The sequence below is a fragment of the Protopterus annectens genome, chromosome 2.part1 (assembly GCF_019279795.1).
Source record: "Protopterus annectens isolate FY-2018-M chromosome 2.part1, PAN1.0, whole genome shotgun sequence".
Taxonomy (NCBI): Eukaryota; Metazoa; Chordata; order Ceratodontiformes; family Protopteridae; genus Protopterus; species Protopterus annectens.
The window spans coordinates 287,683,747-287,702,187 of record NC_056729.1 but is presented as its reverse complement, the minus strand read 5'-3'; the positions used below and the strand labels follow the sequence as shown (position 1 = coordinate 287,702,187).

Below are 18,441 nucleotides of genomic sequence, written 5' to 3'. Positions count from 1 at the left end.
TGCAGGTGTTGACCTTCTCCTGTTCACCAGCTATTCCGGTCTTGGCTTGAGAGTGCATGGCTTCCAGTTTGGATATATAAGTGCATCTCTCACAAGTCTGATTATTCCAAGTTTATATAACATTTTTGCTATGCTTGAGTGGAGAATTGTGTCAAAAGCTTTGGCCAGGTCAAGGTATACAGTGTGTATTGTTTTGCCTTCATCCATTGCTTTGGTGACCTTTTTAGCAACAAAAATCCACCAGGTTGAGTAAGCATGACCTGCCCTTGACTAATCCAAACTGAGATGTGTCCAGTGTTTGGTGGTCCCCTATGCCCTGATTAATTAGTTTTGTGATGAGCCTTTCCCATGGCTTTGCATATGAAGCTTGCCTTACACAAGGTACGACTGTAGATGTTCTCCATTTGCTTGGTACAAACCTATATGGAGGCTGAGATTGAACAGTGCTTTTAGGGGTGTGGCCAAATCATGCTTCATGCTATTTAGGATGCATGCAGGGATATTGTTAAGATGCAACAATGCGGTTATATTTAGCATTTAATAGTACTTTTAGGACTCTGTCTTGTGTGGTAGATGGAGGTGATGCACTTTTCAGGTATGTCTTGTAGGACAGACTGAGGGATAGAAAGGGGTGAACTTACAGCTAAACTTATCAGCCAGTAGCCTTGCTATATCTTCAGCTTCATTTGGGTAACACTGTTCGCAGTCAGCTCAGCACATTGCTGCATTGTGCTTTTTGAGATTATGAACATAACTAAACATACCTTGTGATTGTCTATGGCTTTAGTAGGTATTTTACCCTGAAACTTGGCTTTGGTGGATTTTATTAAGCTCCTGAGTCGTTTGCTTACTTCAGTGACGAGTGTATTGTTGGGTAGTTTAACTCGCATAGGAAAATGTCATTGAGTTTAATACGGAGTGATTCTAGTTCTTGTAGGTAGATGTCATAGCTTTCTTGTGTCACAGAGGGAGTTCTGTAACAAGCAAATGTATGATATGGGACTTTTCTGGTTATTTTGACATGTCACAACTGCTAATGCATCAAGTTATTTCATCCAGAGAAGACTGATATAGACTGAGACACTTCCAACTTTGTTCCCCTCCTGTGCGGTAGCTGGTGTTAAACGCATGGAAGATGTTACAGCTCAGCAAAGTTGGAATGCTTTCTACTATTTTAAACCAACTGTCAGTCACTACATAGATGTCAGTGTCATCCAGGGTGTGAAGGACTTGTACAGAGTGGAGTTTCTTGTTTAGGCTCCTAGCATTGATCAATAACACTTTCATATTTTCCTTTGCCTTTTTCATTATGTTGGTAGGTTTATCAGGTTGGCATTGTCTAAAAAATGCACTATGGGAGTGGACAATGGTCTTTCCCAGTAATCAAAACCTGAGATGGGTAGATGCAGTCCATCCTTGGTGAAGCAGTGTGTTCCGTCATATCTTCCCAGGCTGACAGATATTGGTTGAGACTCTCTTTGAATGACACCAAAAACTAAGCCAATTATTGAAGTTTGTTATTTCTTATTCATCACAACACCTTCCATGGAGAAGGTGGAATGTTGCTCAATACTAGTCTCGTATCTGCCTTGAACACAGTCTGAGAGCTCCGTCATGTTTTTCTTTGTGTAGTCCAGGGAGGTACACCTAAATTCATTGACACTGGCATGAACTGTGACCGAATCGTAGTGGTACTTATTGTTCAAGGATTAGAGTGCATGTGTGGTCTGACAGATCCTGGCACCAGACAAGCAACTAACCTTCACTTTTTCCCTGTTTCGCCTGGTAAGAGGCACATCTGTATGTCTTACAATAGAGTCACCTATAACTAGAATGTTTGGGTCAATGCCTACCTTGTATGCTCAGCATCTGTGACTTTGGGACTGTTTGTGCTATGTGAGGAGGCAAGCTTAACTTGCTGAGTGTGCTTTATAGTTTTGAGTTTTGCAGGTCTTTGAGGTTTAGGCAAGTTAATGTCTGGAACTTCAGCATGTGATGGATCATGTGCATTGTGATGGCCTTGGAAAGGTGTGTACTGCTGACTATTTTGATTGCTGAATTTGCTGTGTGTGAAATGTATGCCTCCAAGGATATGGACAGTGGGTAGGGGTTATCAGCTCCAGAAACTGCTGGACTAGGGAATAGTGATGTTATACAAAGGTAATACAGCGCCCCTCCCCCCAAAACATACAGGATTACCTTTTTTTTTTTTTTTTACTTTGTAGGGTATTTGAAAACAATATATATTTTGAGCACGTCTTGCTGTCTTTCAGCATCTGTTTTTCAGTATAAACCCAGTCATTATGAAACTTACTTTTTTTCTTTAAAATGTAAAGAAGGCAAGCATAATGGAAGGATGACTTTTACAGTAGGTGTAAAAGTGTTATAAATTTTAGCAGAGGCTTTCAAAAATCTTGATGAGAAACCCAAAAGAGACTGGAATTACATATATACACACATACATACAACAAGCTGGAGGAGAAATGTCTTCATTCATTACAAAGCCACAAATCCAAATGTTTTAAGAAAGCGCCATTAAAATCAACTTAAAATTCCACCAGCTAAACACCTTGTAGTGTGGCTGAAACCATCAATGAGTGTGCATTGTTTATGTAACAGGAATAACCATGGTAATTAATCTAATAGTCTGTTGACTGTAATCTGTTTAATTGATTCAGCAATTCTATTTATTAAAAAAAGAAATAAAGTAAAAAAAAAAAAAAACTCTACTAGAAAAAAAAACTTGTACCATTCTAAAAACAGCATGCATATTTCCTAACTTGGCAGGGAATTAAATATTTTTGCTGGTCTCTGACTGTAGCACTTTTACTGTTTTATATTAATAAAGTCAGGTTGCAAGGCAAACACAGAAAGAAAATAGTTAATCAGCTTTCATAATGAATGAAGGCAACAACCTGCTTACCAATCCACAAGACAACAAAGGCAAATGGAAGGAGTACTGCCAGCAACTTCTGAATGAAAAAAATGCCACTGACTGCCTATGATGAAAGAGGAGAGCCCCTGTAGAAAAGTCAGAACAGCACTAAAGAAAATGAAGCCGGGGAAACAGCAGGCTTAGAAGAGGTCACAGCATATATGATCAAAATGTTGGGTGAGATAGGGGAGACATGGCTAGTGAGGTACTCCTAGTATTGTGAGAGAGGCATATCCCAGATGAATAAGCAATAGTAGTGCCAGTGTCCAAGAACAAAAAGGGCATCCACATCTGTGGGCAGTACAGAGGTATTGAACTCCTGTCACACTTCATGAAAGCTCTGGAGAGGGTGATTGACATATGACTACACAGAGTTGTAGAAAGTAAGGTGGTAGATGAGCAGTTCGGTTTCAGATCAGGATGCAGCACAGTCGTCCAGACCATGCAGATAATTGAGAAGGAACTAGAGATGAGGAAAGAGTCCAACTGGGCATTCCTAGACTAGGGCAAAACATATGAAAAGATCCTGGGAGATCTGATTTGAGCATTCCTGAGGTGGTTCCAAATTACTGTCTGTGTACAAGGACTGAATGACTAGCGCAAACAGTGTTTGGTCTCTGAGAGGGGTTCCCATTGGGAGTGGGTATGCATCAGGGTTCAGCTTTGAGCACACTACTTCTCATACCGGAGATGGACTACATTAGCAAACCGATTGGAGGTGACAGATTAGCAGTGTTGCTGCATGCAGTCTATGTGGCATTACTGGCAGACTTTCTGAGCAACAACTTCAACAAAGGATAGGGGAATGGAATGGAATGCAAAACTGAAAGCACATGGGATGAAACCTGTTGCAGATAAGGCAGTTGTAATGTCAGCAAATTGGGGAAGTCAGAAGCTAAGAACTGAGATAGAAGGGAAAGTAGCGTATCAGGTTACCAGCTTGAAGTACCTGGGAGGAGTGGTTGAGACGCGAAGTCTGAATGAAGAGGTCAAAGCTAGAATCATTGTGGCTGTAGCTAACTGTCACATTGTGTCAGAGGTAGTGTATGACAGTGGAATGCCAAAGAAGCTGAAAGGTAAGGTATACTACTGAATGGTACTGAAACCCAGGTAGTAAAGGCAGAGCAGTTGAGGAAGCTAGAGGTGATGGAGATGAAGTGCCTGAGACTGGTGGTAGGATGCACACTGTGGGACAGACAAAGAAATGAGGACATCAGAACAGTAGCCAAAGTAGCTCCAGTTATAGAGAATGTCAGAGAACCAATTATGGTGGCTCAGACACACAGGCAGAAAAGCAGAAGGCAGTCTGTTGAAGATTTGGGACAGGTAGGAAAATGATGAGAGGAAACATGGCCATCCAGTAAAGAAAAGGATAGATTGTGTGAGAGGTTCTGTAACAGTTGGGTATGACTGATGAAGAGATTAGTAGAGTGCCATTGAATTTAGAGAGAGAGAGAGATGGAGACACCTTGACCCCATGTAGACAATGTGGAAAGGGGGAAGATGATCGTGATAAATTATTTCGGTTTACCACCACTTGTCAGGCAGCTTGTATATCTGAGATATGTTTATTGCTAGTAAATGATTAGAGTGCCTTTTAGTTATATATTATTGTATTAATATTCGGTGCTTACTCCAGGGTCATTTACGTTTGTGGCATAGATGTATCACAGGTTTAAACCTTTTATTGTGAAACTGTATAATAGTACAAGAAAGTACACATCCCAGGCCTGAGTATAAAATAATTATTTCTGTAAAAAAATTCAGGCAAAGAATATTCTGGCTAAATGAGTATGAGCAGTGTTTACATAATGCCACTAAGGCAAGCTGAACTGGTATTGAAAAATGTGTATGGTTCATCTGTTTGTGGGGGGAAAACCTGAGGCACTCTGTTTTTGTATTTGATGTTAATTTCTTCAATTCAACAATCCAACCATACAGTATCCCAAGTCACTTGCTTACACTGACTGTCTTAAATTGGACGAATGAGGGATGTTATCAGCAGCATGCTTCATGATTCTAGCCATCAACATCCAACGTTGCAAGCCTTGGTGAGGAAGGCTTCTTCTGAATTGTCTTTACTGACTGTATGTTGGCCTGGTAGATGCTAGTAAGTCAGTGGGCTGTGAGGTATGATTTTGAGACGCGCGCTCTGTAAATCACCAAAGCCAAACTTGCAGTGATGTCAGAAGATATGCTTGCACCTGATCGTTTAGTTAAGATGTCTACTGTACTCAAAAACACAACTGGAACCAGACTTGAAATCAAAACTCAACTTTAAAGTACCAAAAGACTTTTTCACTCTTTCATCCTAAGACTTCTTCAGAATACACGGTATAACAAGCAGTTAGTGTAAATGTGTCACAAACCAATTAAAATCCAAAAAAGAGTGTATTTACATAAATAATTTCTTTGTTTTTATTAGGTGTTTCATTTTTAAAGCTTTAATGCATTGCCAGTTGATGATGATTTTTTGTTTCAAACCTGGTTCCAGTTTTGCGTTTTTGGTTGTGGCTATTTCAGTTATGACTTGTTATATATAAACTGTTTTGGTATGTCTACTGTATGGTTTCCTCTACTTTGAAGAGTTGGAAATGTTTGTCCTGACAGGTAGCAGTGTAGCTCTTCTCTTATCCACCTTCTGACCGGAGGATAATGCTTAATCCTTTTCCTGCCAAGTTTATCATGTGCTGACAGCGATCCTTCACTCAACCATGCTTCCAGTATTAGATTAATCAGGCATCACCATTTTCAGCTAGTGGGGCTGGCATTGCTGGTTTCAACTCCAAGTTTGTAATTCATATCTGTTAGCTGCACAAACCATTATTGAAGCACTGTAGTTTCTGTTATAATAATTACAATAGCTGGTGTACTTGCCCAGCTAAATGCTAAAAACAAGACTGTCCTCCGATTCCAGCAGCTTTATTTAGAAGGCTAATCTTAAACTTGCCCAAACTTTTATATTCTGATTTAAATTACGCAATAATAAATGTGGCTGCTGCTAAAGTGTCCTCTTTCCCTTTACACATACAGAATGCTCGCTGTAAACATGAAAAAGAAAAACATACTGGTTAATTATACGGTAAACTCTCTTCCATGTAGACCGCTCTCCCTGAAAACACAGATCAGTGCTCTTTATTTGTAACAAAATGCAGTTGGCACTGTACTGGTTGGCTCGTTCTTACACAGAGAATACATCAACAGTTTGGTGTGGAGTTTTTGCACCTGCCATGAGTGTCATCTCCTGGGTGTTGGAGGCCTCCTGCACCATCCAGTCACCATCAATCAACTAACCAGTCACAGATTGTTTACACAATAACAGAATGATGGGCGTTTGAATAGTTTCTGTAATCTAGTCTGTTTTGGTGGTATGTTCACCAAAATATTCCATACATGCAATTTCAAAATGAGATGGGGACTGGGGCCTTGTTCTTAAATGTTAATACTGTGTTTAATTGTGTTTACTTGAGTTTACCTTTATGTCTGGACAGATTTGATGGATCTCTGCAACATCTCATACCATTAATGTCCTCTCTTAAATCTGAATTTTTTTTTTTTTTTTTTTTTTTTGCTTTAGTCATTAGGTAGCTCATTTAAGATGTCTTTTGGACGAGGAGGCTTCAGAGGAAGAGGAGGAGGTGGTGGTGATAGAGGGGGCTTCCGTGGTGGAGGGAGAGGTGGGGGCTTCAATCGTGGGGGCTTCAATCGTGGTGGAGGAGGACGTGGAGGAGGTGGTCGTGGAGGTTTTAATAGAGGAGGATTTGACCAGGGACCTCCAGAAAATGTAGTAGGTAAGTTACTTGTAATAATTAGGTTACAAAATATATAATGTATATATGTGTTGTTCATTTTCTAAGTTAGTTCTGCTAAGAAGTGATATTTTGTTTGCTTGTATTTTATCGACAGTATTGGGAGAGTTCATGCACCCTTGTGAAGATGACATTGTTTGCAAGTGTACCGCAGAAGGAGTACCTTATTTCAATGCACCAGTTTACCTAGAAAACAAGTCTCAGATTGGAAAAGTTGATGAAATCTTTGGACAACTCAGGGATTTTGTATCCTTTTAAAATGTAGCTTTACAGGGAATCAATTTTTTTTTATTAACTGCTGTAATGTACAGGATTATCTTGTCCGTTATTTCTACAGGTCAAGTTCTTGTTTTACTGAAGTGTAAAAATTTGAGGTACTAGTTAAATTAAGAACAGAAGTATGTCTCGCGGTTAAAAAAATTAAGAGCGCAGATAAACAACCTTTTGCATGTTAGTCATAATGCATTTTTCCCTATATTCCCGGAGTTCTTGAGACACGCACACAGAAGCAACTAGTGGCTTATCACTGTCATTCTCCATGTCAGAGCTAATGTCAAAAAAAAATATTACTTTTTAGAGCCAGTATCATTAAAGCCTGAAATAGCTGAGAAGCTAAAAGCATTGATGGAAGCAGGTTAGTAACTGATTGCTATAGATGTTTCTTTTTGTATCGTGCGGTACCATTGTCAGCAGACATAGCAGAACCAGAAGCGGCCTTGGACCTGGTGTCCACAGCAGACTTTCAGAGTCCCAACAGAGCCATTCACTTGGTTGCAGTCAGTTTAAAAGCAGAGTTCCATACCATCAGGCAACTGGCAGTGTTAAGATTTTTTTTAAGTACCCCCCAACACTCCTGACTCTTCCAGTTCTTTTCCCTGGGCTGTTGGGGGTTGGTTGAAGACCATTTCTTCCTCCACAAGCCTGCATTGAGTGTTATAACATCATCAAATATCTTCTGGATTGATTATTTTCTTAGGGCAGTGCATAGGAACTGGTCACAGCAGTCCCCTCCATTCTTGCATTTCCCTTCAGAAGCCACTGTTCAAGTATAAGGTACAGCATTTGCTGCAAGGTAGTGATCCATTTATACTCCAAGATCAGGGTAAAAAGGGATGGTTTTTCACTTGGTGAGGTTCTGTGCAGCAATATTCACAACATTCAAATTTCTATTCTGTCTAGCAGTAATCATCACCCATGCTGAGTTCTTCAGCAGTCTGTAGATTTTTTGTAGAGATCAACAGCAATCTTGTCTTTTAGTCCTAACTAAGTAAGGTGGCACAGGCCATCCATAACACATCATTTTCAGCACTTTGAAATTACTGATTATACTTCTAAGAGACATCTGCCGTGCATGACAGCTCGTATCTCCTCTTTGACAGTTATTTCTTGATTCATTTCTTTAGAAAATTCTAGCTCCCAAGTTTGTGGCTTTCACCTTTCCTTCTAGTGCGTGCCACAGCACCTACATGTTGTGTTAGAAAACTGTCCCAGCCGCATCTGGGCCATTCTTTCACTCCAGTTAGGCAATTCAGCTCATAATCCTAAAATGCTTTGCTAGAAGTATCTCAATGAGAGAAGCACATAAAAACTTTTAAAACGTGTCTGCAGGCATAAGAGCAACAGCCAGAGTGAGCTGCTTCCGTTACCTGGGAAAGGAGTGTATAGTGTACAGCGTTGCTTAGAATTCCAGAGTTTCAGTTCAGCTTCTCATCATATGCATGGGAGAAATTGAAAGCCTAAGCAAAGATTGATGAGGCCATTTCTTACATGATTACAGGTGTGGAAGTAGATGATCAAGAGGCCAAGGAGTGGCCAGTGCCTTCTTCAAATTTGTGCATAATTTTAATGGCATCTACCCATTAACCCATTCTGCAGAAGACACTTCGTGGTGTTTCCTCCTCTAATACCCCTGCATTCCTAGAGGTCAGAATCATCTTTAGTTTAAACACTTTTGGGAAAAGGGTGCAGTTTTCTGGCCAGAGTACATCATGACAGAGCTCCAAAATAGGTATTTACTCTTAGCCTGTGAACATCTTCTGACAGCACGAGTCACACTTCTTGAAGCCTGAGACCTTTGTGTCCTTTGACATAGCTGTGTCAAGGAAACACTAAGTAACAAAAAACACAGACACACACACAATAAACACCCAATCCAATAGTAAAAAATTTAAACAGGGATACAAACACACTCAAACACCACACAGAATCCCTGACAGAAAAAATTAGGAAAGGGGGAGGCTTAAGGCCTAACTTAGGGGTAGGGATAAATAACTAGAAAAATAGGGAACACTAATGGGAATAGGGTTAAATTAAACGTTAATAGTTTACACAACAACAAAGGTGACTAAAACTAAGGGGTGAGACTAAAAGTCTGAATTTGAAGAACTTACCAGGAGCCGGTAAAAAAAGCACCTCGCAAGCGAAAGCGGCTAACGAGATCTGGGTAGTCATCGCCTTGCATCATGGGATATAGGGTTGCCTCGAGCCGGTAAAATTAGCTCTCGAGCTTTAGTAAGTGGCCGAGTCGGAGCCGAGGATCTGCTCCAAACCCATCCAGCAAGAAAGAAGGCGAGAGAAGACAACTAACATGGAACATTATGGTAGGTACATAACTTATTATTTTTTGTTATATTTGTAACTTTCTTCAGTTTCAGCATTTTATTTTGTCATATATGTGTATATATATATATATATATATATATATATATATATATATATATATATATATATATGTATGTATATATGTATGTATATATGTATGTATGTATATATGTATATATATATATATATATATATATATATATATATATATATATATATATATACATATACATACATACATATATATGTGTGTGTGTTTATGTATGTGTGTATATATATATATATATATATATATATATATATATATGTGTGTGTGTGTGTATGTATGTATGTATGTTGGATCATTGGTTTTTCTTTGTGATCCAGTCTTTCCCTCATGGTTTGTCATCCAGTGAGATCCATTGTAAACTGATAACATGACGTGTTTGCAGGGGTGGGGGTTACTTTGCCCCACTTTATCTCTGCCATTTCTCTAAATCTGCTAACTCTGAGTCTGCATAACTGTTGGGGAAAGAACAGACTTCTTTATGTCCACTGTTGCCTGACCTCGCCAGGCACCATAATGACAAAAGTACAACCATCCTTCCATATGTGACGTAAAAAATGCAAAACTCTATCTTTGCAGGGTGGTAAACTTCCTGCACCCACATACTGCTGCATCTTTAACTGTATTACCTCCAATGTCCCATAATGAGGGATTCGGCAGACATTCTTACTCCACTTTTCCCTATCATGATTGAATAGTGGATGAAACATATCTTGTAAATCAATGCTGAATATAACCACATTCAGTAGAATAAAGATATGCCTTTCCACAAGGTAATGTAGAGATCAATTTTTGGCTTGTCTTCTCATTGAAGAAATCAACAGTGTGAAGTGTGCTAAACAGTGGCCAAAATGATGGTCTCTTGTACCCTTTTGTATTGCCCACTTATCTCACGCAAGAGAATTACATTGCCTACTTAATGCATCCCTAACTCTGGTCTAGGACTACCCTTTGGGGGTGGTAGTCCAAGATGAATGTAGCTTTGGAGCATTGTCACAAAGGACAAATGAATTCTATTTTTCCCCTAAATAACTTTTGACTCATTTTGATAATGTAACTGTAACCTGTCTCTAGGAGCTTGATAATGTAACTGTAACCTGTCTCTAGGAGCTGTCTTTGTCCCATTTGTTAAGAGCTTGACTTACTCCCAGAACAACAACCCCTGGGGAAGGAGAGCCTCTGATTGGAGAGCTAATTGTCTTCAAGTCAGGGAACCAGTAATTTTCAGAGCTTCACTCATGTTCTTTAGATGCCCTTTTCCCTAATGCCGTATATAAACAGCCAGCATAAATAGTATTATAGCGGGGCCCAGAGTATAAGACCAGTTGAATGTTTCTATATTCTTGGCTTGAGAGGATGGGTGGTCTTGTCCTGACAGCAGTCTACAGTTGTGCCTGTTCTAGATCAGGTATCTATCATTAACAAGGCCATACTGCAGCCCTTCCTTGAGATGGATGAGCGCCTCACCTGCTCCCATCCCCTTGACTAACTTCCCAGCACTAGGATTTACCATTCAAACTTATGTAACTAGGGACTCATTCTGGGGTTTATCCTTCTGCAACAGCAATGGACTCTGGAAGTGGTCAGTTTTGGCCTCATCCTAGAGCTGACATATCCTCCCATATAATGCTGTACTGGTGCATCACTGTTTTCTGGAGGAACTCTTGGGACAGACCCAGACTTTATCGATGTGTTGAAAGGAGTTGTAGGAGCTGTCATTATTTTGTAGTGTGAATTGAGGGCAGTATTTGGTGAGAGTCATCACTCTTTAGCTAACAAGAGACAGACTATTATTTTGTGTGTATTCCTAACTTTTTTCTTTACTTTTTTGTTGTTGAATTTAGCACAGTGTTCCCCATTATCAGTATTGTGATAGTCATCTAAGTAAAACACTGATACTCTGACTCGCTCATTTGGAGCAGACTGATGCCTGAAGAAGAATTTGACAATTTTTATTTTGGGATTCATTACAATCTGTACAGACTGGTTAAATATAGATATGGAAATTTGTACCTCTAAAAATGAGGTGCTTGAATTAACAAATGAGGTAAGTAAGCAAAATGCAGCATCCTTTACTTCAGATGGCAAAAAAATGGAGTAGGATTCATGGGGCATTTTATAGCTAGGTTCCATCTTACAGTCCCAGCAGAGGGATGTCTGTCTTCTGAAAAAGATCAGAAAAGGGGGATTGATGTTCACCTACATCTGTTTTTCCCTTTGTATAATAAATGCTTACAGCAACTTTCGTACTTATTAAACAACTTGCATGTGTTCCCCTGCTTCCATGATTTGCTGTTGGTAAAACCATCAAGGAACACTGTGGTACTGTCTTTGGCTTAGACTTTTCTTTGGTTGCAGATGTCATTGCTCTCGTTAAACTAGAACATTGCTGTGTAGACCTAAGAGGATTGCATTTTATTACAGCATAGCTGGACAGAGTATTCATTTATATCATAGAAACCACAGTTTTTCTAGCCCACTTCAGCAAATAGGCATTGGATTACATCATAATGCACACAGATTTATATTTACAGAGTTTGTCCTGTTAGTTTAGGGGTACGTGCAAAGTCCCCTTAATACATGCCTTGCCAGTGGAAGAACTACAGTGGAATTTTCATTTCATTGAATTTGGTTAGTTGAACTTTTGTTAAGCAAGAAACAACTCAGTAATATAAACTGTATCCATTGGAGCACATTCATGGTTATTTATGACCTTGCAAACCTGAGTGAGAATGCAGTACAGGATCTATAGAGGGTCCTTTTTACACCTGTTAATCATTATGGTAGTTATGATGCTTATGGCTTGAGGATGAGTGTTTTTAATGAACTGAGATGCAAGTTATGAAGTAGACATCCTAACCTTATGGGTCTTTTAGTGTTAGGCCTTTGTCACTTGTTTCTGGTATGATGGACTTATCCCTACCAATCTGTATTTTGACCTTTCCTTTCCTTTCTGTGACAGAACCTTTCCCAGGTCCTGACAATGGACACTTCTTGAGTGGGTGAAGAGCCTTCCTGGACCCTGTTTGGGATAAGTGAAACTAAAGGAGTAGGCACTTAATATAAAGTAGTTACAGTTTCAGAAATTGGCCTGGCCCTTAAGGTTATTGAAAGAGTGTAGGAATCTGAGCCCCTCCTGCATCTAGGCTTTGAAGTGTGGTACATGAACCAGTTAGTACAACAGGAGCTTTTGTAGCCTTGGTGTATAGTAGGACTGTGGTCTTTTACTAGATGTTTACTGGACATTAGTGTGACAGCCATCCTTGTCAAGAGAAAGACGAATGTGTTGCTTAAATGCTTCAGTCCCAGATCTGTCCTTGTATTGCAGCTGAAAATAAGGAAATCCTGTCTAGTCAAGATCTACCTACGTTGAGCACCCCAAGGGTAGCTCTCTTTGACTCTGGGGAGAATACACAAACCCATCTGAAAGGAAGTAAGTACAGTGGTCTTTACAAACTAATCAAGCATGCCTTGGGTGGAAGTCAACCTTTTGGTTTGATACTTTAATTATATGGGTGTATTGGTAACATTTCAGAGGGTCATCTTTGATAGAGAACATATCACTCTTGGTGATTCCCTGATTGCTTACAAGTCGCATTACCCATGTTTGTCATTCAAGTAGTAGTCTGTCAAACCATTTCATTTTCAAAGAAGTAGAAAGACTTTTGTCAGACAAATTGTACTGCTTGTAAACAGCACAGTGTATGGAGCTCCATACTTCTCCATTTGTTTGAAAGACAAGTTACATGTATTTCAAGGAGAGAGGTGGGAGTGTGGGATCAAAGTCTACTCACATGGTGAATATGCCGTTACAGAAAAGGGGGAAAAAAGAAAACTACTATTTTGCAGTGGTTTACATTGTACTGCCATGTGACTTGAGAGCTGTTTGTTGTTTTGATCGCCATGTGTTTGAAGCATTGTTAGTTCATTTCACAGAGAATTCAGTCTTCAAAATGCAGTGTCTTAACATTTGACAGTCTGACTGTTGATGTAAATGTATGAATCCCAATGACAGATGCCCTTTCTGAATGCAGGATCTCTAAGTTTGAGCCCCTTCCGGGGAGTTGGCCAAGAATGCACGCTTGTGTCCTCAGGACTTTGTATGATACAGCTGATGTGGTACTGAGGTGGGCCAGTTTTGCAGAGGGCCTAAAGGACAAGATTAATGAGAATTATAAACAAGATCTCTTATTTGGTGAATACATTCAGCAGACCATCACCTGACTTTAGCAGAGGCAAGGATCCCTTAAGTGGCCCACATGTACCATTCACTTATCGGGGAGCTTAGCAGATATTTCAGATAAAATTGACATCTGTTTTTTGTTCAGAATTTCTAGGTCATCCTTTTTGTGAGGAAGGGGGGTAACCCTGGCATGAGTTATCCATAGGTAGGTTGATAACCAGTGTACTGAGCACTTGTGCTGTCTGATTTCTTCTGCATGATTACCAGCAAGAGATTAGAAAAAACACTAGGGACATTCATCTGTCTCCGTTTGCCCAGCAAACGATTATGGCATCGTTGGAAGTTATAAAGGACTGACTTTGGAGTTGGGAGTTTAAAATGGTGCTGATATCAGCACGACCCTCAGCATAAAATATATAGAGGTTGGGGGGTCATAGAGCTGATGCAAAAGTAGCTATCTGGGTAGTTCCAAGAAGTAGCAAAATAAGGCATTTTTTATTCTTCTTGGTGTGTATATACACACACGGACACACAGACACACACGTCAGGGACCAAGATCCTTGCTGTCTGTTGAGAGTCTGAATTTACAGAATGTTTTAATGCGTATTCTGTACTGTAATTGGCTAACCAGTAGGAGCTGAATATTCTTTTGGGCTGTGCATATGCCTGTGTGTTTGTCAGAAGGAGCAAATACCAGGAATTTTTTATGGTTTAGGGGGGACTGGCGGTCACTTCCACTTCATTCTCTATCACTTCATTTGTCCATACATTTCAAGGTCATTGCAGATTGTCTAAAAGTATGTGCATTGTTTTTCCTCAATTGATGATTCCATGTCTCCTGTCCTTATTGACATATGAGATCTTTCTCTGCAAATCTCCAAGTAAGTACTGGATGTAAACATAGCTGTTATGAAAGTTCTTGGCGATTGCAGAAAACCTGTGAAATCGTTTTATTTGCAGGCTCTAAAGTTAATTGTGGCAAGGCTGGACACAAACTGTGGCCTATTTTACCCTTGGGTTGAATTAGGGTCGGTAATTCAACCATAATATCAGGTGTTTCACAGCTTCTTTGCATTGGTTGGGATTTGGTAGCTCAAGATTCTAGGCTCATTGTGGTAACTTTTTCCACCATTAGTTATCTCAGATTTCCCACTTCATAACGAGTGTTTACATTTTTGAAGCCGGCAAACAAATGTTGCAGTGGTTGTTTTTTATCCAACATTTGTAGTCTGATCTTTTCTTTCAGATGTCTAAAAGCTCTCCGCTTGTTATACCCAATGTTTCTAAGATGGCTGGGTGGCTTATCTCCCAGCATACAAGACCTATGTTTGTTTTTAACCATGGCCATTTACATTTATAAATAAATACTAGGGTATTGGTCTGCAGATTGTCAACCCTCTCCCACTCTGTTCATGTTACAGGTTATCAGGCTACCATTATTTTTTTCTTCAGTCTACTCCCATCACTTGAGCTCTTCGTCTTGCCCGTTCTTTCCCTTTGTTTTACCTTCCTACTGAGAGGTGAGAGCTTTTTGTTGATTAGCCATTACACTTGCCCAGTCAAGGATAATTTTGATATCAACTCCTTAACCCCTTCTGAAGGTTAGACTGCAGTGTTCATTGACCACCTTTAAGGTATTACACTCCTCCCATATTTTTCCACATTTTCACTGCTTTCCATAACCAGGAGAGGATACTTGGCTTTGCTGGTCTTCACCAGGAGATGCATCCCAAGCAAGGGTGTCTGTTGGCTACCTCAGTACGAGTGAGTAGGTATTGGCTTCTCACCGGTATATCTTCTAACAAGTACATAGCAGCTCCACATCTGTTGTTTGGACCAAAGTCATTTACAGTATAATCAGGGCTGTATCAGTCTACTGTGGAGCTGGCTAGACCATCTCACTTGGTGTGCTCCTGTCAGTGCAGGACAGGTAAAGGTTGTACTAGACAGTACATCTACTTACTGCTGTATCAGGAAGTTGGATCAAGATCGTTCTGTCTTGATAAAAAGTTTTAAAGATCTGGAATTGGATTCTAATGTGATAGATCTGGGTCAGTGCCATTCATATCCTGGGGAGGTCCAGTCTTCTGACTGAAGGCAAGCCTACCCATTATCATGAGTGAGAGCTAGGCTCCCAGACACTGCTGCCCTTTTTTCAGAAACCACCACTCTTACTAATTCGTTTTTTTAAACGTCATGAAGAGTAATCACTTCTGTTCTTTAACCCATGCAGACCCTCTCAGAGATACTTTGATGTCTGAACAGGCAGATTTCATGTGTACATTACCATTGTTATAGATGGTCATATTAAAAGTAGAGTGATTGGGCACCAGTGATTCTAAATGCACCCCTGTACCTTATACTTGCAGCTTTGCTCTCCTTTTTGTTATCCTTTCTGAATGGGGTCTAGTCCTGCTTCAGGTTCATTAGACCGTACTGCTAATGATCATTTTCAGAATTCTTCACCCACCTTGACGTCTGTATATCTTCTAGTCCTGCTTCAGGTTCATTAGACTACTGCTAATGATCATTTTCAGAATTCTTCACCCACCTTGACGTCTGTATATCTTCATGTGGATTTAATAGATTTGCAATAACTTTGATATTCTGTAGTTTCTTAATGACAGTGTAGAAATTCTGTAAACTGACTACATAAGCATTTTCCTGGTGTAGTAACAAACGTTGTTATGCATTTACTTTTTGCTTAGTTCTAGCTAGCGCTAGTCCATTTGAAGCATTTGTGTGATACAGGCCTTGTCATTAGTGTACACAGTTTGCTGCAATTTCAAGTTGTGATAGGCCCTGAAAACTATCCTCTAGCTAGATAACAACCCATCAAGCTAATCTCCCCACTTTATTTTATGATTAATCCACGTACTTTAAGATGGGAAAAATCACTGTAGCACAATTTGAACTGGCAGCTGTATGAGGTTTGAAATTTCTTTCCTGAAAAAAATGTTTCTAATAGTTATACCTTTGTTGAAAAGAATTCTTGAATTCCATGCATAGTACTCCTAGGAATCTTAGTATAAAGAATTCTGAATTTTCAAACTTTGAAGCACATTGTTATACTTAACCAGAAAAACAGTGTAATTTGCACAACAATGATATATACATTGAGTATATCCATTCCATCCCAGAGCAAGTGATTACTACGCCAGCGATTTATCCCAGTTCTGAGGTTGCTTAATGGCTTGGATATGTGTGTGCAGTGTGGTTATTACATCGAAAGGTCTGTGCCGTTTGTGAAGAGCAGAAAGGGGCATACATGTCCAAGCAGGAGCTTATGAATTTGACGACAAAGTTTATTTTTGTACATTGAAAGCATACTAAACATTTTTCTAGGGTCAGCAACACTGGCAGAACAAGGGCTATGATTTACTTGGCTTTTCTTGTGCACTCTTACGAAGGCATCCATACAGTAGTGAGATGAGCTTATTGCCACAAATTCAAAGCTATATTTAATTTGTAGTGGAAGAGGTTTCTTTGATAGAGCTGTACTACTTGATGTCTACTTAGGAGTTGACTGTTTCTATTCTGATATCTCCCCACCCTTCTGTGTTGAGTATTGCTAGGGTCTGCATCCTAGTAGATGTGTCTGATACAAGAGGTATCTCAAAGTAAGACTGAAAAGTTATGTGAAGTACTCTCTCTAATAATATTAAGCCTTAAGTGTATGTCTCTTGCAGGACATTTGCAAGGTTTTTCCATTCACCTGTTGCTTGTGTATTTGGGATTAAGTTCCACTGTGGTAGTTGCAAATGGTGAAAATTTGAGGATAAGAGAAATGGAAAGGATGTGAAAGTCCTGAGTATTATTTTCTGCAGTTGTCCTTCTTAGGATAACTTCAAGGTGATACCATTTAGAAATGCTGAACAAAGTACTGTATACCAGTGCTTGCACTGAGAACAGTTCCCCTAATAGTAACGTTTTTGTAGGAGATGCCTTTAATTGTCCATTGTTATGGTGATTAGATTACATATTTTTCCTTTCCAGTAAGTTTTCCAGAAGTGTTTTTGGCAACCCCTGTATGGCCAAGCTGGCATACAGCGACATTGGATAAATTATTTTGTCAGTATTTCTTTTATGTATGAAAAAAGAAAAATCAATGTATGTGCTATAGTTTCCTTAAATTAAATGAACAGTGTTTTTCTGTAAAGCTGTCAGAAAATATGAAAGCTTCTTCCTTCAAGAAACTGCAGAAGGTAAATTTTCCTTATGGGTCTGTTACTGAATGACAGAATCATAACTATGTGATTCATGTATTTTAAAGGTGAGATGCAGTAAAAAAAGAAATGGGAGTGTCTTAAAAATTGTGCAACCACTTTTTTACACATACCTACAGGCATTCTGTTACAATGGGAAAACAAGATAGCTTCCTGCTTTGAACATCGATTTACTGTGTATTCTGTTTCATTTTACTGTCATTTTTTGTTTGCAAACTATGGCTTTCCACAGACTTAGGCGGGCAGTACTTCCAATCTTTGTATCATCACACTTGTCACTTTGATGTAAAGTTGGATCTTTCCGGCACTTCTGCCATAATAGGTTGGGTCTATTTCCCCTTTTGTAAATAAATATCACATTAATGCTGCATGCAGGCCGAATACAGTATGCCCATTTATTAATGGGACGGGTTTTGCATTTGCATGCATTTTCCAGGCAATATGAATTATGAAACTGTAATGTGTGGCATTAGTGTCTGACTGTAATTCTCAGTGATTTGTTAGAAAATCAAAAGTTTTATGAGGGACGGACAAAGTAAAAATAAAATCAGAGGTGTTCTGCAAAAGTATTGGACACATGAAATGTAAGATTCAGTAACATTAGGCAAAATCTGAGAGAAGAGTTAAGGACATTGTGCTGT

The 18,441-nt window shown here is 39.4% G+C and overlaps 1 protein-coding gene across 1 annotated transcript in view; it reads left to right on the top strand.

Annotated features, from left to right (window-relative positions):
- GAR1 (GAR1 ribonucleoprotein) overlaps positions 1-18,441 on the top strand; it is a 183,347-nt gene that overhangs the window by 100,033 nt on the left and 64,873 nt on the right. Inside the window, exons 3-5 of the mRNA XM_044063445.1 lie at positions 6,513-6,726; positions 6,842-6,990; positions 17,720-17,779. Coding sequence (XP_043919380.1) covers positions 6,534-6,726; positions 6,842-6,990; positions 17,720-17,779 — 402 coding nt within the window. The 5' untranslated portion in view covers positions 6,513-6,533. The remainder of the gene's footprint in view (positions 1-6,512; positions 6,727-6,841; positions 6,991-17,719; positions 17,780-18,441) is intronic.